The 23,400-nt window shown below is 54.8% G+C and overlaps 1 protein-coding gene and 1 pseudogene across 7 annotated transcripts in view; one reads left to right on the plus strand and one right to left on the minus strand.

The window, feature by feature from the left end:
* ARHGAP23 (Rho GTPase activating protein 23) overlaps positions 1-23,104 on the plus strand; it is a 75,643-nt gene extending 52,539 nt beyond the window's left edge. For all 7 annotated transcript variants that reach the window (XM_053911009.2, XM_053911008.2, XM_053911011.2 and 4 more), the window contains 9 exons: positions 65-220; positions 3,353-3,431; positions 6,650-6,723; positions 6,996-7,085; positions 7,718-7,843; positions 14,136-14,177; positions 14,744-14,840; positions 16,950-16,981; positions 20,535-23,104. In XM_053911009.2, the coding sequence (XP_053766984.1) occupies positions 65-220; positions 3,353-3,431; positions 6,650-6,723; positions 6,996-7,085; positions 7,718-7,843; positions 14,136-14,177; positions 14,744-14,840; positions 16,950-16,981; positions 20,535-21,572 (1,734 nt within the window). In that variant the 3' untranslated portion in view covers positions 21,573-23,104. The remainder of the gene's footprint in view (positions 1-64; positions 221-3,352; positions 3,432-6,649; positions 6,724-6,995; positions 7,086-7,717; positions 7,844-14,135; positions 14,178-14,743; positions 14,841-16,949; positions 16,982-20,534) is intronic.
* On the minus strand, positions 4,223-5,358 carry LOC112316446 (small ribosomal subunit protein eS12 pseudogene; annotated as a pseudogene).
* Positions 23,105-23,400: the final 296 nt, after the last annotated feature.

Consider the following 23,400-nt stretch of genomic DNA (forward strand, 5'->3'; position numbering starts at 1 on the left):
CTGGTCCGCTGGTGGAGAAGGCTACGCTCACCCTCCCTGACACTCCGCCCCGCTGTTTCCCCAGCACGTCCCCCTGATTGTGGCCGCATGCTGTCGCATCGTGGAGGCTCGAGGGCTGGAGTCCACGGGCATTTACCGAGTGCCGGGCAACAACGCAGTGGTGTGCAGCCTGCAGGAGCAGCTTAACCGCGGGCCCAGTGACATCAACCTGCAGGACGAGGTGGGCGAGGTGGGGGGGAGGGGCCAAGCTGGTGTGCGCATGGCTATTGTGTTCATCGTACCCTGGGCACCAGGATGGGCAAGACGGGACTTGCCCTTGCAGGCCATGCCCTGGGGATGGGCATGGCCCAAGCTGAAACTGAACAAATGGTTGCGGTCAGGATGTAGGACGCCCTGAGACAGAGGCTCACTAGCAACAGGATTTTGTCCCTTGAGGATGAGTAGAGTTCCCTGAAAGCCAGAGACAGCCAGGTAAGGGCATTCCGGGCCGAGGAAACGGCCTTGGCAAAGGCGTGAACTCCGGTTCGCCACCAGTCAACATACTGTAACTCCTTTGAAAAGGGCCACGTAGTAAATATTTTGGGCTTTGTTACCTACAACCTCTGTCGCATACCTTTCTCCTCTTCTTTTTTCACAATCCTCTAAGAATGTAAAATCCATCCTTAGCCCAAGGACTCCGAAAACACTGGCCGCTGGGTGGGTCTGGCCTAAGGCCCACGGTGTGCAGACCGCCGGCTTAGAGGAAGGGAAGTGTATGGCGTTTTCTGGAGTGGCCTGCATTTGGGGGGCTGCAAGGTGGGGAGAGAAGAGGCTAGTCACAGGAGGCGAGACCAGCTCATGAATCGGTCAGCTACACTCCCCATTCCCAGTGGTTCTCAAACTGTGTTTTCCAGAATGTTGAATTTCCTTAGAGGTGCTCTGGGGGTCAGGGCTGGCTCAGGACCCCCGATCTGTGCTTGAACTAGGACAGCCCTGATGTATTTGATTTTTGTGAACAATTGGGTTTTCCGGTATGATTCTATTTGACAAAAGAGGCTCTGCTGAAAAAGAGGTTCTGGGAAACCATACATCTGGGCAGTGGAATCCCATGAGTCACACACCATGAAGCCTCCTGTGATACACGGCAGTCTTCCTGCCCTTGGGAGGGGAATGGGGAGACCACACAAGTGTGTGTGAGATCGTGGGCAGGAGAAAAGGCTGATCTCTCAACAAGGACCAGACTGCGCGACGAGGAAGGAGAGGATGCTGAGGGCTGGAGAGGATGCTGAGGGCTGCGGCAGATGGTAGGCTAAGTGTTTGAATATTTGCAGGATGAATGGGGCGGTGGCAGGTGGACAGGAAGGCGGTCCAGGCAGGGCATGACGGCATTTTCTAAAATCCCACAGAAGGGACTGAGTGTTGGGGCAGAGAATGGACCCTCCTCCCTTCCTGGGCTTCATAGTGGGGAGGGTGAGACCCCGGACAGGGGACAGAGGGCTTTGGATGGCTTTGCTGAAGCCTTTGACCTTGATCCAATGGACAATAGGAAGCCATCGATGGATCTTCAGCTGGGGAGGCATAAATGAGAGTAGGGTTTGAGAATGAGCAGTACTTAAGCTCACACCTCGTGGATATGAATGAGGAAGGCCCAGAGCAGAGCGTCCAGGGAGGAAATCACTAGCATATTGGAAGTGGACTCAGTGGTCACAGAAGAATAAGGAGGATGGATGAGTTGGCTGCATGAGAGGGAAGAGGAGGGACAAGAAGAGTCAAAAGTTTGAGTTGAGGGCTGGTAGTATCTGTTCCTGGGAAATAGGACAGGAGAGGGAGGCTGTGGCAGGCAGTGGCCCCATTGGATTTGGGGTGATGATGAGTCACCCATTAGGGTAGATGGCATAATCCAATACCAGACCGAGAGTGGACTGACTGTGGGCGTGGGCGGTGCTGGGGCTTGGAGGTGAGGTGATGGAGGGCGCTGCGGTCTGGGGAGAGGGTGGGCGCCAGGAGTGCAAAGGCCAGGCTGTGCGTGCGCAGAGGTAGAGGGAGCGCAGGTGCAGCAGGGGCTGAGGGGTCGATACTTGCTCACGTAGAAGGGGTCAAGAAACAAGGGCAAGGCCTGGGGTTTGGCAGCTGGGAAATGAGAAGGCTCACACATCAGAGCCAGGAGGTGACGGAGGGAGGTGGGCAGCTGCCGCACTGGGTAGGGGTGGGTATGCGCTGGAGGCCACTAGCAGGGCCGTAGCCAGGGGGAAGAGGGCCTAGCAGTAGTGGCGTGTTGGGTGTTTTGGGTGTGTGGTTTTGCTTTAGATGTCAGTGGTGGTATTTGTTGGTGGTGGGTGGGGTGGGGGGTGGTACAGTGCTGGAAGTTAAGCTTTGGGGGGGGGGTGAATCTAACTCCTCTTCAGGCTGTGGGAAGTTAGTACTTGTGGGGTGATTGGGCATTAAGCTGTGGATTCATTGTAGTGATTTTGTGTATTACTGTGCTGTGTGTCTTTGTGTAAATTGTCAAGTTGTGTGTCTCTGTTGTGTGTCTGTCTTGTTCTCTGCACGCGAGTTCCTCTGAGTTCTCATCAAGGTTGTTTTTCTAGCTTTTGTGCTGGGTGATGGTGCCCCCTGGTGGAAAGAAGGGGAAATGATCCTATTGTTCACATATTCAGCAACCCTTTATTTAGAGCAGGGTTTTCTCAACTGTGACACTTTGGAAAGAGTAATTCTTTGTTGTAGGAGGTTGTCCTGTTAATTGGAGGAGGTTTAACAACATCCTTGACCTCTGTCCTCCAGATGCCAGTGGCTGTGAAAAACAAAATGGTTCCAGAGGCCCATTGTCCCTGGGGGGGCAGAATCGCCCTGATTGAGAACTACTGACTTAGGCTTTTTAAGTGTCAGGAATAAGGAGAGAGGTGTCGAGGATGACTCTTTGCTCAGTGGAGAGCACTGGGAAGCAGGAGCTGGCCCTGAGTAGCATAAAGGAGGTCCAGTGGGCAGGTTCGTGAGGGGGTGGGTTTTGCTCACTTCTGACACTTCCAGGTCCCAGAGAAGGCACCTGGTACTTTCTGTGGGTGGGCAAATGTTGGAGCTCAGTGGGCTGGCTGGAGCAGGGAAGGACTGGGGCCAGGTGGGCAGGGGGCCAGGACCTAGCTGGGGACTCTGTTCTGCTGTCCCTGATGAGTCTTCTTAGCTCAGAGGTTCCTGGGCAGAGCTTGGTGTAAGTGGATCCCAGGAAGGGCCTGGGCTGGGCTGGGCTATAGGACTGGACTAGCATGGAGGCATGGGCACCCAGGCTGGACCGGGCTGGCCCTGGACCTGGGGACACAGGGGTTTTGGCACCTGGGCTGGGCCTCCCTGTGGCCTGACATCTTTGCACCCTCTCCAGCGCTGGCAAGACCTCAATGTGATCAGCAGCCTGCTCAAGTCCTTCTTCCGAAAGCTCCCTGAACCTCTTTTCACTGATGGTGAGTAGGGGGTAGAAGTGGAGGGTGGGAGGAGGAAGGACACCTGGCCACTTTTTAAATTGGGTGTGTTGGTTTTATTTAGGGTTTTTTTTAATACAAAGGAAACACATGCTTGTAAAACTCTTGGGTAGTACAGATACAAGTAAACACAAAGGTCCCTGCCATCCTCCTCCTCCGTCTCCCGGGGTTATACTAACATTCTCCGAGCGTTTCCTATGTGCCAAGCACTACTCCTCCCTACAACTCCAGGAGGTAGATACTGTGATCTTCACTTCACAGGTGGGGAAAGCAAGGCACAGACAGGTTAAAGGACCTGCCCAAGGTTTCACAGGTGGTCCCAGGTGGCTGGCTCCAGAGCCCAGCTTTGACGATTTGCGGAGCTGCTTGTCAGCAGCCTGTCCTGTTCCCTCCCAGACCCGCTGACACACACAACAGAGACACATGCTCAGTTGGTGCTGTGCTGGGGGATGTTTAACTTCTGGCTCTCTGGGGAAAAAGAGCCTTGACCCCTAGTGTTGTCTAATTTCCGTGTATAAATACTCCCACCATGGCAGACGGCAAGCTACTGAGACGCTGCCAGCAACGTGGAGCTGGGAGGAGACGAACACAGCCGGCTCACAGGAGCCGGTGTGAGCGGGGTGCTGCACGCCACAGGCTGGGTGGCTCTGAGCAAAAGGAGGCTTGTAATTTTGAAATTCATTCGTGTCAGTACAAAGAGCTCCACCTCATTCTTCTATTTATTTACTTATTTATTTATATTATTTGAGAAACAAAAGCCAAGATTCTTTTGCTCATTGCTTGCATTGGAAGGTCTCCTCGATGACATCCTTGGCCTGAGACTCTTCGCCATAGTCCTTAACCACCACACAACTGCAACCAGCCACTTTACAGGGTTTTCCCTTCCTGTCAATTCTCTAGAGGCCCAGCCGGTCGCTTTGTTTCTGGCTGTCCTCACCTTACTTTGGTTGCTTTGGGGCTCAGGGCCCCCACCAACTTGACACCCATCACAGTTGGATGTGAGCACACAAAGGTGGGCATGGTGCTTGTCTGAGGCTTTGGCAGCTTCGTGAATTCCGTGCACTAGCCCGTCGTGGGTGAGAGTGGTCTTCCTCACCTCTCGTAAACCAGTGTTAACGCCATGACACTTCCAGCAGCAATGCCTCCCTCGGTCGCGGTGCTGGGTTATGGGTGCGGCCGCATCTAGAATGCACCCGAGCCCCCGCACAACTCTATGTGCAGGGTGACAGGGAAAGAACCATTCTTCTTTTAGATAATTTTTTGCAAGATTTTACTTATTTATTTTTAGAGAGAGAGGAAAGGAAGGAGAAAGAGAGGGAGAGAAACATCAATGTGTGGTTGCTTCTCTCATGCCCCCTACTGGGGACCTGGCCCAAAACCCAGGCATGTGCCCTGACTTGGAATCCAACCAGCAACCCTTTGGTTCACAGATTGGCTCTCAGTCCACTGAGCCACACCAGCCAGGGCCCATTCTTCTTTGAAATCACCCACATAGCATTTTGCAGTATGCGCAGACTACGGTTTGTCTGATCGCTCCCCTATTGGTGCTCAGGCTGCCTTCACACTTCTGCTGTACGAAGCGTTGCAGTGACTTTCCTTGTTTGTGTCCCTGCACGTTTGGGTCAGTCCCCCCTTGAGGGCGATTTCTACATGTAGAATTGCTAGGTCAAAGTCCTGGTAAACATTTAAAAAAACAGTTTGTTATTTTTAATTACAGTTGAGTCCAAGATTATATTACTTTCTGCTGTGCAACATAGTGGTTAGACATCTATGGAACTTATGAAATGATCACCCTACTCAGCCTAGTACCCGTCCGATACCATCCCTAGTTTTACAATGTTATCGACTATGTTCCCCGTGCTATAACTTACATCCCCGTGCCTGCTTTTACAACTGGCAGTTTGCACATCTTAATCCCTTCCCTGGTAAACGTTTCCGAAAGCTAATGTCCAGCGGCACTCTGAGAAGCGGGCCCTAGCACACCCCTCCCCCATCCGCTTTGGATGTTATTAACATTTTAAACTTTTACTAATTGGATAGGGGACATGGCATCTCTTTATTGTTTTCATTTTCATTTCCCTCATTACTAGGGGGAGATTAACTCTCTTTTCATTTGTTTATTGGTCCTTTCTATTTCCCTTGTACTTGCCTGCTCAGACTACGTGCCCATTTTTCTGTTGGGCTGGGTTGTCTGTCTTTTCGCATACTGATTTGTAGGAGACAAGCTCTTATGTATTACAGATATTAATCCTTTGTTAGTTTTTGCAAATATTTGCTCTGGTCTGCCATTTGCCTTTGAACTTTCCAGCAGAGAAATTGAAAACAATTATTTTAAGTGTAGTCAAAGCTGTTAATCTTTCATGGATTCTGCCTCTCATGGTTAAGAAGGCTTTATGATTATGAAACCATTTTCTTATTTTTTCCAGCGTTTTAGTAACTTTTATATTTGACCCTGGAATGCGATTAAGTGTGTGTTATGTGAGCTAGATATGGATTTGTCCCCATCGAGATAGCTAATTGTCCCAGGGGCATTTATTGACGCCGCCATCCTTCCACGCCGATCTGAAGGGCCGCCCTGTCACACAGCACAGGCCCACGTGGCCTGTCCCCCTCCTTTCTGTCCCTGTCCTTGCTCAGCCTTCCCCACCAGTCCCACCGCTGTAGCCGTGCTGCCTCCATGTGTCTCAGTGTCTGCTAGGGCGAACCCTCCCTCGTCATTCTTCCTTTAAAACATACCGTCGGCCGTCCTTTACTCCTCCAAATGAGTCTTAGAACCAACTTACCACGTTCCGTTTTAAAAGTTCCCCATGGACTTCTGAAGGGAGTTGGGGGCATCCTGACCCAGGTGGGGCGTGGTGTGTGGAGACTGGAAGGCCCTTTCCTCTTTCCCAGTAACTTTCTCGTTTGACCTTGTGGTGTCCTTGTCCTGGAGACCCGTGTAAGGGACCCCTTTTCCAGTGTTCACATGCAGCTCAGGCCTCATTTCTTTCCACACATGCGCACCTTGGCCACCCCAGGTCAGGTGCGCACACACCTGAGTGCCCCTGGGGTGGGTTTGGTCACATGAGCGCAAGGCCACAGAGCCCTTCAAAACTGGAACAGCATAGGCCGCCTTGACCTTCAGCCCAGGAGTTTCTCAGCCTGAGGGTGGGAGCAGGGACTGCCTCCCACTTCCCTAAAGGTTCTTTGGTACGTTTCAGACAAATACAATGACTTCATCGAAGCCAATCGCATTGAAGACTCGAGGGAGCGAATGAAGACACTGCGGAAGCTGGTGAGGGAAGGGACACTGCTAGGCAGAAGGCAGGCTGGGTAGGGAGAGCCCCGCTATCCCTGGGGGCATAGAGTCCTGTGCCACCGGTCCCCCCTGTGACCTTGGGAAGCCCTCCTCCACTCCAGGCCTCAGCTTCTCCATCTCTACAACGGGGACAGTTAGAGGGCGGATTCCAGAGCCCCTTAGATATAGCAGTGGGAGCCCCTTTGGGGCGTGAGGGCCAGGGGAAGCCGTGACAGCCTGGCCGTGTGCCCCTCCTCTCTCCCGCCCAGATCCGGGACCTCCCGGGACACTACTATGAAACACTGAAATTCCTCGTGAGCCATCTGAAGACCATCGCTGACCACTCGGAGAAAAACAAGGTAGGTGGGGCCTCTGGCTCGGAGTGGGAGCGGCATGAAGGAAGCGTGCCTGGGTCCTCCTCAGAATGTTCTGAGCTCCTCTAGGTCAGACACTCTCAAGCCCTCTCGGCACACCCTCCTCCTGGCCAGTGTTTCTCCCTGGGAACCATCTCTTGCGTTTCTGAGGGTCTTCTAGGGGCCCAGAGCCACAGCTCCCCTGTGGCTACTAAAATCCATCCTCCAATTTAGCTGGAATTTCTTGCGCTGCATTTCCCAAATCAGACCTCTTACATCTTCTGGTTTTGCAGTGGGGAAAATGAGGGGAGCTCTAGGGTTTCTCCCAGTCCTGAAACACCCTTGGAACTTCCGGTGGCCCCAACCCCAGCACCTCCCATCACTAGCATAGCAGACACATGCAGGTCAGGCACTGCCCACAGCTGTCAGGCCTGGAGGTGAGTGGGGCTGAAATCTGGCTTCTGCTCTACTCACCAGGCACCTGCATGCCTATGCAAGGAAGTGTTCAACCCCTAGGCCAGGGACAGCTCAGGATGTGGTCAGGACAGGGGCCTCAGGGGCCCAGAGCGAGGGAGACCATGGGGACTGGAGTCAGGCTCACACGGTCATTAACACTGACCCTCCCCCCCACTGCCCAGATGGAGCCCCGGAACCTGGCCCTGGTCTTTGGGCCGACACTGGTGAGGACATCTGAGGACAACATGGCGGACATGGTGACTCACATGCCTGACCGATACAAGATCGTGGAGACGCTGATCCAGCATGTAAGTAGCTGCCCTGGCTGGGCGATGTCCCCCTGGACACCTCACTTCTGCTCGCCTGGGTGGGTGTACACAGGGAAGGGTGAGGCAGCTTAAGAAAATGCTGCTGGGATGGTGAATGCCCTTCAAGGCCGACCAGAAATGGATCCTAGAATCCCTGCTGTTCTGGGATTCCCCGAGTCCCCAGTGGGAGAGACTGGAGGCCTCCGAGTTTCCAAGATTTGTGTGAGAGTCAGAGAAAGGAGGAAGTCAGGGAGGTACTCCTGGGTTACAGGGCCGAGGCGTGAGTGCAGGGGCGCCTTCAGAAGCTGGCCCCCAGGAGAGGCGTCCTGGCAGAACCCCGCAGACAGGTGCAAGGGCAGAGCCTCGGCCCTAGGGGTCCCACTGAGAATTCAGGGAGGAAATGGTGATGCTCAGGGCAGGGTGGAAGCAGATGGGGCAGGAAAAGACATGGTCTGCGACCGGACCCTGCACTGTGTTCTGTGTATGGCGGGCTGGCCACCTCCCTTCTCTTGGCTGCTTGGAGGCGGCAGAGAGGCCTGTGTTTCTGAGGATTCTTATTGTCCATGAAGGAATGAGAACCAAGAGTGGCCAGCAGAGGGCGCAGGAGGCCTCTGTCTTCTGGAGCCAAACCCAGAGCGGCAGTGCCCCCTTCTGGGGGCTCAAGGATTTTTTTATTAATAATCTATTTCCAAATGTTGGTGTAGCCTGTGGCCCAGCCCACAGAGAACAGAACCAGACCCCCTCCTGCCAGGAGAAATAAGTTGGCAGCCAGTCAGAGGAAAGGAAGGGGCTTTAGCCTCCCCCACCTCATACAGACTTTAGGGAAGGGAAACTAGGTCATGTTACCCCCATTTTAAAGATGAGGAAGGGGGACCGAGCTCTACTTACCAGGCAAAAGGCAGACAGGGTTGGGAGAGCAAAGTGACGCGCTCAAGGTCACACAGCTAATAAATGGCAGCCCCAGGATTTTAACCTGGGTCTGTCTGACCAGAGCCTGTGCTTGCCCCCCACCTCTCAGGAAGGCAGATTCCTTGGTCTGTCCTAGAGCGGGGGAGGCTGGCCGGAGTCTGTGAAGTAGAGCCGTGGGGCCAACTTTGGTCATGCTGACTTGCCTTGCCTGTTTGCTTCTTTCCTTCACTGAGCAGTCGGAACTCTGAGCCATAGGAGGGAGCAGTGTGGTCTGCTCTCACCGTAAAAGTGGGATGACAAGCCCGGATGCCCATTCCAGAGCTGTCGGGGAGGCTGGGCCACCAGGCAGCGTCATGGATCCTGATGAGGCCTTGACCCGGGGAAGCGTGTTTCCCTTGGGAAAATTCAATTCTCCCACGAACAGGGAGGCCCCTGGAGCCTCCATGAGTGCGTGCTTGGGGGCGGGGCAGCAGCAGGGGCTTGAGGGAGGCTGGCCCCATGGAAAGAAACTCCAGGAGAAGGGCCTAGAAACTTGAGGCCTGTGGTCAGCTGGGGCATCAGAACCAACAGCTTGCAGGGAGACAGGAAGCCCAAAGTATGTCTACTTACTCTGCCCCAGAGCCCCAAGGGGAGTCCCCAGCCCACAGCGGCCCCTCCTCTGGGCAGGGTGGGGAGGTGGGCACATCTGCCTCCTTCATAGGTGCACCCCACACCAAGCCCAGTGCCTGGCACAGAGTGGGCTCTCAGTGTTTGCCGGATGGGTGGATGGGCTGCTACTGAGGTTAGGCCTGTCTGGGCTTTTCCACCCAGGGCCTCGTTCCTGGAAGCTGAGCTGATGGCCTCCAGTTTATGCCTGCTTGGCACTTGGACATGATCAGCCCCAGACTGTTGTTGGGGAATGAGCTGCCCCTTCTGCAGGCCTGTAGCCACCCAGCCCCCTCAGGTGCACAGGGCTCCGTCAGCCCAAGGCCGTATGGCTGGGGGTCCGTGTGGTCCTGGGTCCAGGCTGGGGTTGCCCCTGTGCAGAGCTGCTCTGGCTCTGAGGCCTGGCCAGTCAGAGGATGGTTGGAATTAGTGGGTGGCGTGACCTCCTGCTGGGAGTTCTAGCCTTGGCCATCACCTGGCTGTCCTGCCCTGCCGGGGACTACCGTCATCTGCGGGACGCTCGAGCCATAGGGCTGGAAGTGGCCTTAAGGCAGCAGACCCACCCTCACACTGCACAGAGGGTGGAAGCTGGGGTGCGAACAGCACGGCGACTTGCCCAGGGTCGCATAGCAAGTCGATGTCAGAGCAGAGATGAGCAAACCCAGGCGCGTGGCTCTCAGTGGCCAGTCACCAACCAGCTCATACGTGTTACTAAGCCAGCTGGGACTCAAAGACCTTGTCAGGGCATTTGTTCAGTTCCTCACTCAGCAAACACAGTGATACCTACTCTGTGTACACTGGCATTTTTCAACCTTGGCACCAGTGACCTTTGAGGCCAGGTCATTCCTCACTGTGGGTGGCTGCCCTGTGTGTCTTAGGGGGTTTAGCGGCGTCTCTGGCTAGGTGTCAGGGGCGTTCCTCCAGTTGGGACCATGGAAAACGTTTCCAGACTTTGCCACATGCCCCGTAGAGGGACCAAATGCCCCCGGTCGAGCACCGCTGGTGAATCAGGTGAGGGCACCGGCTGCGAAGCCAGCCTGCCTGAGGTCGAACCCTGGCTCTGCTCCATACGTTCAGTGTGGCCTCGGACAAGGTATTACTGTCTTTGCTCCTCAGTTTCCTCATCTGTAAAATGGAGACAATGATAATAGTACCTGCCTCTCAGGGTTACGGTGAGGGTGTCGTGAGTTAATATCTGTAAAGCACTTAAAATGGTGCCTGGCTGTTCGTGAGGGTTATGTGAAAGTTAGCTGTCACCATTGTCCTCGTTCCATGCCAGGGATGTGCAGAGACGTGGGGACACTGAGATGGATGGAGCTCACCCGGCTCTGAAGGGACGTCCCTTCTTCATGCCCTGGGCGTGCCCAGGGAAGCCCCCCGGAAGGAAGGCCCTGGGCGCAGGCCTGCGTTGGCAGTCAGGGAGTTCTTGAAAGGCCTTAAAAGTCCACGAGGCCTTTAGTCAGGCAGAGAAGGGAGAGAGCGTACTCTAGACAGAGGAACTGCGTGTGCAAAAGCAGGGTGGCACGCACGAGTGTGAGCGTGAGCTCCTCCAGAGAAACGTGGGCCGTCCGGAAGCTTCTGTAGACGTCTGTGTCCCCAGAGCATGTTCGGGTGCTCTCAACGCCAGGTCAAAGGCTGGCTTTTGTAGGGCTCCCTCTGGTCAGCCTCTCTCTTGGGACAGCACGTTTAATAATAACGGCTGTTCTTTTTAATAGCTTTTATATTTTTGCATATTTATAATAATTTACATATTATATTTAATAATAGCGATTTATTATGCACTAGCACTGTGTTTTGCATATGGTATTTCATTTTTTGGTGACTTTTCTAAAAATCGAGCTGTAATTGACATAAGTGAGCTTCAGGTCTAGGACGCAACGATTCGGTATTCACACGTAACGTGCAATGATCAGCAGGGTGGGTCCAGTCGACACCCCGCACCGGGCGTAGGTACACGTTCCTTTTCCTGTGATGAGAACTTTTACGGTCTAGTCTCTAAGCAGCTCGAGAGCACCCAATACGGTATTGTTACTGTAGCCACCGTGCCCGCGCCACACCCCCAGGACTCAGTTTACAACCGGAAGTTTGTTCCCTCTGACCACCCTCACCCATTCCACCTCTGCCCCCACGCCTTCACCCTTGGCTACCGGCAGCGTGTTCTCTGTATCTATGAGCTCAGGTTTTGGGTTTTTTTTAAATGATTTTTATCCTATATTTAAGTGCGATCATCCAGTATTTGTCTTTCTGTGACTTATTTCACTTGGCACGATGCTCTCTGACCTGTCCGCGTGGTCGCAGGCGGCAAGGCTTCCTTCTTCTTATGGCTGGACGAGACAGGGTCCGGCAGGAGTGTGGTGGGCAGGGTGATAATCTGGGTGTAATAATTTATAGTTCTAATTTGAACATTTCACCTAAAATTCATACGGTGTGCTCGAGTGTGCTATTGTTATGTTACAGAATTGTACGCTTATGACGGTGTAATAAAGGAGGGGCGTTATTTGTGCCGGACCCTGAGTTCTATTTCATTGTCTTCACCCACCCACCCGCCTACACACGCCTAGGCTATTGTGCGGAACGCCGCAGTGAACACGGGGGTGCGTGCATCTTTGTGAGTGAGTGTTTTTGTTTTCTTCAGTTACCCAGAAGTGGAATTGCTGGACCATATGGTAGTCCTATTTTTAATTGTTTGAGGAACCTCCATACGGTTTTCCATAGTGGTGGCCCCGATTTGCATTACCACCAACGATGCACAAGGGTTCCCTTTTCGCTACGTCCTCGCCAACATCTGTTCTTTCTTGGGTTTTTGGTCATAGCCACACAGTATTCCATTTTCGTTCTCACCACAGCTGTAGATGCAGACGCCGCTATTATTGCACCCATTTTACAGATGAAGTAAACAGTCTCAGAGAGGTCACTTGCCTGAGGTGACGTTGAGCCCCCAAGAGGGCTGACTCCAGGTCTTTCTGAAACTCTCTCCTTCTTCCCTCTCTCATCTCTCTCTTATTTTTCTTCTGTGCCTCTTGTTTGAGTACGTCAGATGCCTATGATTAGTAACTGAGGTTCCCGGCACATGCTAAATTGTTTTCCCCCTTTATTCCTCACCCCGCTCTGCCTCCCCCTCCTTCAGTGTTCACTCTCACTGGTTAATATGTGTCTTTCCAATCCACCTTCTATACTTATTTTTAAATAGATGCATATCCTTAATGGTACAGATCATCTAACTTTCAATCAGTGAGCTTAGCTCATTGTAAATTTTGTATTTCTAGGACTTATTCCTGTTATCCTAAATGTCATTTCTTTTCTTTTTCTATGTACCACAGTTTCATTTCATTTCATTATTATTATTTTTATTTATTTATTTATTTATTTTTATTTTAGAGAGAGGGGGCGGGGGAGGGAGAAAGAGAGAGAGAAAAACATTGACGTGAGAAACATCCATTGGTTGCCTTCCAAACACTCCTTGACCAGGGACCAAGCCTGCAACCCAGGCATGTGCCTTGACCAGGAATCGAACAGGCGACCTTTCAGTTTGCAGGATGATGCCCAACCAACTGAGCCACACTGGCCAGGGCCATTTCATTTCATTCATTTATTTTAGCCTATCTTACCTTGCTTTGGCTCTATTGATTTTTTTTTAACATGAAAATCGTACAATTTATAAAACCTATACTTATGTTCAATTGCCCATGCTTACGTTTCGTTGTCACTATCAATTTCTACAGCTTACTGGTATCTGTGTCTTCTTTCCACCACACCTAAAGCCAAGTGCCTCAGTGTCCTCTCACCTGTCCCTGCTTTCTCCCTCTGAGTTTGAGTTCCAGGTTGTCGTGGCTGCGCTTTGTGGGTGTGTATCATTCTTGGTTTGATAACGATGGACTTTTCCACTCTACTATCCATCCTTCTGGAAGCTCATTGCTCAGCGCTGGATTTCATTTCTTTACTCGCTCCTGTAGTCAGTTAAGAGAGCCAGAGTACTGTGTAGTAGTAGACAAGAGTCTAGTCTGTGTAGCACTGTCTGATGTTTTAAAGCAGCTTTATTTCACATTCCAGCTTTAATGAGAGTTTAACAGGGTATAAAATTCTAGATTCAAAATTCCCGCGTTTGTGGTCCAGCAATACGTTGAAGTCGTTACTTCCTTCTCTTGTTGTGTCTGTTGCCGCGGAAAGTTCTAGTTGTAGCTGGTGCTTGTTCATTTGTAAGCAGTCTGTTTTTGTTTTTTAGAAAACTTTTGGAGTTTTCAAGATTCTCAAATTTCACAACATATATTTAAAAGTGGAGTTTTTTACTTTAATTTCTATCCTGTTTGGCGTTCATGAGAAACCTCTTGCCTGCCTGCCCCTTGTCCTAATGCCCCTTTCCAGGCGCTTCCTTTTCTGGGCGGAGCGTGCCACCCCTGGTGTGAGTGGTGCCCGGGGCTGGCATGGGGTACACTCAGCTCTAGCGGCTGCTCCTCCCTCCCATACGGGGGCGCAATCTTTTCTCTCCTCAAGGGTTTCTCATTGCCCATGGGGTTGGGTTCCAGGGTCCATCAACCTCCGTCTGAGACCTCTCGGCAACTAGGCCAGCCTGGGCTTTGTCAGGAAGGGGGGGCCCTGGCCTCTCGGCACCCCTCCTCTTCCATTCCTTCCGGTGCCTGCGTGGTCCTCTGGACTGAGCTGGTTGGGAGCACATGCCTCCATGTCTCCCCTCGGCCCCTCCCCACACTGACTTCATCACTTCCTTTTGTCTCCTCTGCAGTCAGACTGGTTCTTCAGTGATGACGAGGACAAGGGAGAGCGAGTAAGTGGTGCCGAGGGCAGGGAGTGGGGTCTGGTCTGAGGTGGGCCCTCACCCCAAGTTGGGAGTGGGGGAGAAGCAAGACTTAAGCGGGGGAAGGTCCCTGTCCTCGTGGCACCCCCAGTCTGATGGAGGAAAGAGAGCCCCTCCCCTCAGGAGCCTCCAAGCTGACGGGGGACACACCCTTCACGAGTTCTCGGTCTGAGCGGGGAGACAGAGGCCTCCTCTAAGGCAGCGGAGCCCCGTAGCAAAGGCACACCCCGCCGTCCAGTCTCATGGGGAGGACATGGGTTTTAGGAAGGTGTGGCCTGCCGGCAGACACAGCTCCAGCCTTCAGCTGCAGGAGCAGCTGGGGACTTGGGAGTTCAATCAAGGAGTTGGGAAAGCACAAAAGATACATGGAGGACCCGCCCTCAAGAGTGCCCGACTGGTGGAGGCGACAGTCACTGCCCTGTGAGCCCCCCGGCTGAGGGAGGAGACATGCACCCTGTCTTCAGGGCCCCCCATTCTGCAGGCTCCACTGTCCAGCCGTCCGAGAGTGCGCTGGCTGACCCTCCCTCTGTTTGCAGACCCCTGTGGATGACAAGGAGCCTCAGTCAGTGCCCAACATTGAGTATCTCCTGCCCAACATTGGCAGGACAGTGCCCCCTGGCGACCCAGGTTCAGGTGAGCATAGGGTCCTGGGAAGGGGTGGGGGTATGGGTGGGCTCTGCATTCCCGAGGGTCCCAGATGCCAGGACGACGCCCAGCTTCCCTGCTCCTGCCCCAGTGGGGCCTTTCCCGGCCCCACCACTGAGAAGGGGCTGTGGCAGCACCTTCTCCCTCTCTGGGTGGGTCCAGCGTGCCTGTGCCCACGTTCCCATCTGCTCAGCTGCCCCCCCACCCCCCACCCCAGGGCTGGGTAGGAGCTTTGTTCGCCCTCCTGGTTTCTTTCCTGAGCTTTTTATTTCTCATAGGCTGTGTCCTTCTGGGCATGTTCCTCTTTTTAATTTTTCTTCCTTTTCTCCTTGCACCCCTCCAACCCTCCTCCCTCTCCTCCCTGTGCTCTCCCCACTTGCCCTGGACCCTGTTCCTTCTCTTCCCCTCCCCTCACCCTCCTCCAGCGGACCTGTTGGAGATTTAAAGGGTACAGTGTGGCGTCGCGTCCTCGGTCACTAACAGTGGCGGGTGATTATAAGAAGGCTGGGCAGGCGTGTGGGGCAAGTAGAGATGTCTGGGCTATGAGGACCTCACCCTGACATGCCAGCTACCCAAGACCGTTAACACCCCCCATCCCGTCGGAGAGCCCCTTCTCAGGAGGAAGGAGGCAACCGGCTAGGGCCAGATCCTGTCCCTGCTGCCGAGAAGGCTGGGCACCATGTGGCTGCCCTCCCGCAGATCCGCACCCCCCCGCAGATCCGCACCCCCCCGCAGCCTTCTCTCTGTGCCGAGCCGGCCAATTCTGGTTCTCCGGGCAGGGGGAGGCTTGTCTGGTAGCAGGACCCAGTGTTTCTGGGCACCAGTGACATCACTTTTCAGAAGCCTCTATAGCTGTAGCTCCCGCCTCATTCTCTTCAAGGACTGGCTCTTTCTGCTTCTGAAACCAGATCCCCTGGCCATTCAGCCTATGTCCAGGCCTCCGGCCTTCTCATAGCAGAGTAGCCCAGAGACCAAGAAATGCCCGGTCCCTTCTTGACTCAGGCCACTAACTCCTCCCAGCCCATGGGTGACCTACCCTTAGTATTTTAACTGGTCCCATCCCTGACAGAGGCATAGCACAGCACCCCTCGTGGCCAAGGCAGTCTGGGGAGGGGCCCGGAGGGCATGGGGCGGGGATGGCAGAGAGGAGCCCCCGTCTCTTCTAATCACCCGCTGCCGCCCCTGCCCTGTGGTGTGTCGCTGTGTGGTCAGCACGTCTGCTCTTCTCACCATGCGTGCGGGGCGGGCCGGGGCCAAGACATCTAACTTGCTTGCCCGCGAGTGTGGATTAACCGCACCTGCCCCCTGCCCCATCGGACCGGGAGGTCCTTGGATCCCCAGTTCTGGAGAAGACACTGCAGGGCTTGTTTCTGGTTCCTTCTCCACACCAGTGATGTGAAGGGAGTGGGACCCAAGTCCGAATGAGGTGATGATGATTTTACTCTCCTTCATAACTCTGGTTATAAACTAGGGCCTTGCCCCACAAGGGTGGACAGACCTCAAGTCTGGAGGTGGAACCTATTAAGACTCAAGTCCTCAGGCCACTCTACCTCCTGTGTCCACCTACTCCATGTCTGCCCCTGTATTCCATCGCTCATCACATGGTCCTCTCACGTCCTGAAAGTGGGGGGTGAGGGTAAATGTGGTAGGGCACCCCCTCTTTGTGCACTGTGGTCTCCATCTCTCCAGAGCATCTGTGATTTGCTGTGTCTCACTGTTGTGGTTTTGGGGACTGTATCCGATACTGGCCGTTTTATCTAGTGCCCAGAGTAACAGGGATAGGAGGGGGGAGAGGAACTAGGCCCCCCCCCCTAAAGCCCTCCTTGCCCTTATCTCTGGGCAAATGAGGGTTCAGTGGCTGGCTGCCTGATGTCACTTCCTGCCTCAAACGGAAGTGGTGATTGACATCATTCTCTGCCCCCTCCCTATCCCGTGGGAAATGACATTAGAGGCCCATGGTGCTCCCAAGGCCCAGGGAGATCTCGGGTGTCCGAACTCCCTGGCCTCTGAAGCCTTTGAGGGGAGGGGAATGTGTTCACAAGTCTCAGCCTGCTCTCGCCCCATCCAACTTTCATTTTTCTTTGTTCTCACCACCAGATTCCACCACCTGTAGTTCAACCAAGTCCAAGGTAAGTCCCAAGGCAATTCTGAAGGCTTTATCCCTATGTGAGCTAGCCCACTTCACTCGCTGGTCAAGGGAATTGGTAGAATTGCAATTGGACCCTGAGGAAAGTCGGTGGTTGTGAGGAAGGAGGGTAGGGAACACGGATGTCCAAGATAAACTGAGGAGTCGCTTGCCTTGGCAGTGAGGCATCTGGTGTAGTGAACGGTCTGGCTTGGGAGGCAGTGTTGCTCATTGGTTAGAAGCAAAGACAGCCCTGGATTTGAGTTCTGGCTCCACCACTTGGTAGCTTTGGGGCACTGGACAAGTTACTCAACCTTTCTGACCCTCAGCTTCCTCATCTGTAAATGATGGCCAATATTTATCCCCATAAATGGAGTGAGCAATAAATACATCCCATAGAACTATGTTCAGGGGCTTTGGAGAGCCCAAAGCAAGTAGAAGGAAGGAAATAATAAAGATAAGAGCAGAAATCAATGAAACTGAAAACAATTGAGAAAATCAATAAAAACCAAAGCTGGTTCTTTGAACTGGATCTCACAGCCAGCCTCTTGCCTGCTCCAGCCTGCTGCCCGCAGAGGCAGAACTGAGCGTGCCTGCCTGCGCAGGCGGGGGCGGGCGGGGGCTTGTCTCAGCGCAGGCTACTGTACAAAATACCGCAGACTGGGTGGCTTCAGCAACAGAACTTATTTTTCTCACAGTTCTGGAGGCTGGATCCAAGATCAAGGTGTTGGCATGGTCAGTGCCTGGTGAGAGCCTCTGTGGATGACCGCCTTCTCCCTGTGTCCTCAGATGGCACAGAGGGAGCAAGAGAGCTCTGTAGTGTCTTTTCTTGTAAGAGCACTGATGTCACCATAAGGTCCCCACCCTCATGGCCTCTTCTAAATCTAATCACAGTGGGGGTTAGGGCTTCAATATATGGATTTGAGGGACCGGGCACAATTCTGTCTATAGTGGTTGGTGAAATCATTTAAATGTTGCTGGTTAAACTGAGCTCATTTCTGTCTGCGTCTCTAAGCCTTGGCCAGGTCCCAGCGAGCCCACTGTGCCTGATGAATGTACTGGAAAGAAGGAAGCATGCTCTAGTCAGCACAGGTCCCCTTGTAACTTCTCCATAAAGCCTCTACCTGCATACCTGTGGTGATGGGGAGCTCACTCCATCACAAGACTTCTGTGGCAGGGAGCAAGTTCATTATACTGACCGGAATCTCGCCCTTTGTGCCATCCACCCACTGCACCTGTTAGCCCCCTGGTTTCCCATAGCTTCTCCCGCACTGGCCCCTTGACTTTATGTGAACCTACTGACCTCTGCATGCACTGGAAGTGACCATTCTGACCTATTACTTCTGTAACCAGTTGGGATGAGAAGGCCATTTGGTCAGATGGTCCTTAGAGCCTCTCGCAGCTCTCAGAGAGTGTGGCCAGGACAGAAGGCGGCACTAGCCTCCATGAGCCTCAGACGGATCACAGCAGTGCCACCATGTCGCAGAAGTCCAGGGGTGCCTTCTGGCGTCGTGCAGGGTGGGCAGCCACGACCTAGGGCCACATGCCTGTGAATCCTCAATTCCTGGCATGCTCTGGCTTCCTTAGCACTAACCAATGTGCGAGAGAGTGCATAGGATGCAGTGGCCACAGCAGGCAGCTCCGTGCCTCCATTCATCCTTAGCCTGTGGCTGAAACAGGAGGTGGCCTCTGAGGAGGTGTCCAAGGGCAGGTCATTCCAGCCCAGCAGGGGGACCAGTCCCAGCATCTGCCTCTACAAGGCTTCCTACATTGAAGGAACTCCACTCACCCGTTTGTTCATTCACTTAATGTTTCCTGAGCACTTACTATGTGCTAGGAGTCATGGATGCAAACACAAGCCACAGACTTTACTTGCTCTCAGAGAACTCAGAGTTTGATATAGATGATGTGGAAGCAAAGCTATTCTGATGTGAGAAGAACTAGTATAAATGTATCTTCAAGGGGCTATCGGAACAGAAGGAGCTGGTGTAAATGCATCTTCAAGGGGTGATGGGACAGAGAAGTGATTTACCAGCTCAGCCAAAGGAAGGGCTGCGAGGTTGCTGCCCAGAGGGTGCCACGTTTGAGCTGGGCCAGGTAGGAGGAGTAAGAACTCATCCAGCAAATAGGGTAGCTGTGGGGGGAGGGGGGAGGGGAACTAAGTCTGCCAGCGTTAAAGTGCAAGTCATATTGAGGGAAGGGTTGGTAGGTCAGCAATGCCAGAGGGAAGGCTGGTTTGGGTCGGGGTTAGGACAGGGAGAGCACTAGGCTGGGAAAGCTGGGAGTGGGTTGTGAAGGGCCCTGTGCCCCTGCTGTGGTGGGGGTGGGGTCTGGGAGAGTCCAGCCTTCCCTTAGAAGGATTGATAAGGATTGATTGCTCCAGAGGAGGAGGGACTGGGGTGCAGCAGGGGTGGAGGCAGGGAGTCCTATTAAGAGGAAAGACTTAGAAAAGTCAGTGAGAGCCTCAGTGGGTGATGAGGATGAGCTGGCTTTGGGAGTCATTTCAGGAGAATGGAGAGAAGGGGAGAGGGAGGGCTCAGAGGTCACTTTAAGGAGGTGGTTTGGGGCCAGGGTAGGGAGCATAATGTGGTTCCAGATAGGTGAGTTTCGGGTCCCTGCAGACACCGTGGTAGAGACCGATTCGAAGTTGGAAAGAGTTCTGGAGCTCAAACAGAGTTTGGTGTGAGATGAGGCAGCCCCGGGAGCAGGAATGTTCAGGAAGTGTTGTTTCCCAGGGAACAGAGAGCAAGAAGAGAGGGGGCTGAGAACAGAGCCCTGGAGACCCACTTCTTAAGGGGGAAGCGGAGGAAGAAGAGTCCCTCCCCATTGCTAGGGGTCAGAGGAGAGGCCAGAAAGGGAAGACTGAAAACCAGGTTGGAGGAGCAGTGATGGGCAGCGTCAGCTCTGCTGGGGGATCACAGAAGACCAAGACTAAAATACACCCTTGGGACTTCCATCCAAACTATCAGACTGAGCAGGGCTGTTGAGCCACTTTTGGCAGCAGAGCTGGCATTTGGATTGATCTGGGGTTGGGGATTGTCAGTGTTGGGCGCTGGGGGGATGCTGAAATGCATGGCAGTGGTGTGTGGTGGGAAAGGGATGTGAACTTGGGCGGGTTGCCCTGGAGGGGCCTGTACACATGGAGTAGGTGGAAAGGCAGGTTTCCCAGGTGGGAGTGGAGAGAGGGGGGAGGCGTGGAAGCTGTGGAGGTGGCAGAGGTGCTAGACCAGCCCTTGGCTCACAGGAGAGAGCTGAGAGTGTGGATTAAGACCAGAAGGGCTGCAGAAAACGCTGCAGGGTAGGGAGGAAGGCAGCAGGGTTAGTCTCTGGAGTGTATAGTGACACTCTAGCTGGGACAGCGGTCTGGGAAAAACGGTTTATGATGCTGGTGGGGGTGCTGGGGCTGGGCTTGGACCTGTTGAGACTCGGTGCCATAGTGTGGGGGTGTCAGGGTGGGAACGTGGAGGGCGCTCAGACCCTCCTGACTGGGGCTGGGTAAGTGGGCAGCGGCGGCACAAGTCTGGACGCCTCCTGAATACTGACCTGTCTCTGCCCAGGGCACGTGGGCCCCCAAGAAGGAGCCATACGCCCGGGAGATGCTGGCGATCTCCTTCATCTCAGCTGTCAACCGCAAGAGGAAGAAGCGGCGGGAGGCCCGGGGGCTGGGCAGCAGCACGGACGATGACTCTGAGCAGGAGGCACACAAGCCCGGGGCTGCGACCACGGTGCCCGGTTCCCAGGACCAGCCAGAGGGGCAGCTGCCTGGCGCCCCCGCCCCAGAAGCCTCCGGGCGCCTCAGTCCCCCGGCGCGGGAGGAGCGGCTGGCCGCGGACACGCGCTCCATCGTCTCTGGCTACTCCACGCTGTCCACTATGGACCGCAGTGTGTGCTCTGGCGCCGGTGGCAGGCGGGCGGGCGCTGGGGATGAGGCAGACGACGAGCGCAGCGAGCTGAGCCACGTGGAGACAGACACGGAGGGAGGCGCGGGGCCCGGGGGTCGCCTGGCGCGACGGCCCTCCTTCAGCTCACACCATCTGATACCCTGCGACACACTAGCACGGCGCCGCCTGGCCCGGAACCGCCCGGACAGCGAGGGCGCGGGCGCGGGGCGCGGTGGACCCCGCGCTGCGGAGCCCTCCGGCTCGGCCTCGTCCAGCAGCCAGGAGTCGCTGCGCCCCCCAGCGGCCGCGGCGGTGACAGCGCTGGGTGCGCGGCCCTCTCGTCTCGAGGCGCTGCGCCTGCGCCTGCGCGGCACCGCGGATGACATGCTGGCAGTACGGCTTCGTCGGCCGCTGTCACCCGAGACGCGGCGGCGCCGGAGCAGCTGGCGCCGCCACACTGTGGTGGTGCAGAGCCCTCTGACCGACCTCAACTTCAACGAGTGGAAGGAGCTGGGCGGAGGGTGTACTCCCGATCCCCCGGGCCCTCGGGCGCACAGTGACAACAAGGACTCTGGCCTCAGCAGCCTGGAGTCCACCAAGGCGCGGGCTCCATCTTCCACGGCCTCGCTGCCGCCTGCGCCCGGGGACTCCGGGGCCCTGCAGAGCCAGCCCCCGCGCCGCTTGGCCGCCTCCCGCCTCCATCAGTGTCTGTGACCAGCCCCTTTCCCTCCCCTCCCTGCGCCACTCGCCTCCCACTCAGAGTCCCTTGGGAAACAGGCATCTCCTCTAGCCTACACCCCCTCTTCTGTTGCCCCTGGTGCATCAGCTGCTGAGGCCATGTCTCCAGTTTATGTGCTGGAATTGATAGGGGGTGGGCAGAATGTGAATGGGAGGGAGGGGGCTGATGGTAAAGAGAGGGAAGAGGCTGCTGGGGGTCTGTGTCCCCTGGGTAGATGTCAGAGTGGGCCCTTCTGAGCCCTTCTGTGTCTGCACTTAAAGACCCCGTTGGCTATGGGGTGTGGACAGGGAACCCCCTATTCTCAGACTAAAGGAAAGACACTGCGTGATGCTGGTTCTTTACTTCCTTCCTCTGCCCCCACCCCCATTAGCACCTAGCTCCTGGCTAAGGGGTGTGGGGATTGCGTATTTACGTCTAGGGAGAGGAGGTAGAGTGGTGGTGTCCACGGAAGGGGGGTTGTGTACGCAAGTGTGTGTGGTCATTGTGCAAACGTGTTTCCCGTAGCAACTTCTGCCACCGCTACTTCCTTTGTCTCTCCACCCCCACGCCCACCACGGCTCCCTGCCTTTGGTGCACACTGGGATCCTCCCTTCCTGCCGATTTTCAGAGCCAGAGTGGGGGGAGGGGTTGGGGCCACTCCCCAGAGGCGGGGCTGAGACTTTCACCAGGTTCACTCCCCTACCAACAATCTTTTGGCAAACTCTAAATCAGGGGTTCCCAACCTTTTTGGCACAAAGGACCGGTTTCGTGGAAGAAAATTTTTCCACCAACCAGGTGGGGGGAGGGGCAGGGGAGGAGACAGGAGGCGGAACTCAAGTGGGTAACGCAAAGCTTCGCTAGCTTGCCAGCCGCTCACCTTCTGCTCTGCGGTCCTGTTCCTAACAGGCCAAGGACCGGTGCCAGTCCGCGGTCCAGGGGTTGGAGACCCCTGCTATAAATCATCCTTCCCTCCCCCTGTGCTTTGACCATGGGGAGCTGCCCATTCCCTAGATAGTTTGGGGAGGGTCCGGTGTCCCCGCCCCCTAACTAGACCTCCCTTGCCGCTCTCTTTGTTCTTCCAGCTGTGCTGGTTTCTTCCACAACTCAGGCACACCCCGCCCCCCACCCCCCACCCCCACCCCCGCAACACACACACACCTTCTGGCCTCGGTGGGTAAGGGGGGAGTAGTATAGCATCCTTGGTCTCGCCTCTCTCCCCGCCCCCTGCCCCGCCCCTCTCTCACACACACGGGGTCTGAGCTAGGCTGTTCCTTCAGAATGGGCAAGACCCAGCCCCTCTCCTCCCCCCATTGTAAATAGACCTCCTATCCCAGGCCTCCCACGTGGGGCTGTGAACCCTACTGCCACGTCTATCAGTCCTCTTGATTTATGCAAAGACTTGCTGTAAAGCAGATTTCTCCTCTTCTTTCCCCTCCCTTTTATTGTAAATATTGTCTCTAAATGTGTAACATATTATAAAGAATTTATAAGGATTTTAAAGATGTTTTGCTCATTTAAAGTGCTGTAACAGTGCTGCGAAAGCCTGGGCCGCACTTCAGCACGTCCCCTCCCACCGCGTCCTTGACACGCCTCCCTAGGCGACAACGAAGGTATCTTGCTTCTGAAGAGTCCTGTCTTAAAAGTGTAGTCTCTATCTTGGAAATAAATGGCCTTCCTTGAGGCACAAGTCAGATGTCTCACTTGTTCTGGAGGGAGAGAGGGCCAGAGCGGGACTGATACAGGGGAAGCGCGAGGTCTCTGGCTCACGAAAGGAGGGCAGCTGGGGCTGGACCGGGGGTGGGGGGGGGCGGCGGAGTGCAGGCA

Source organism: Desmodus rotundus, chromosome 9 (genome assembly GCF_022682495.2).
Source record: "Desmodus rotundus isolate HL8 chromosome 9, HLdesRot8A.1, whole genome shotgun sequence".
NCBI lineage: Eukaryota > Metazoa > Chordata > Mammalia > Chiroptera > Phyllostomidae > Desmodus > Desmodus rotundus.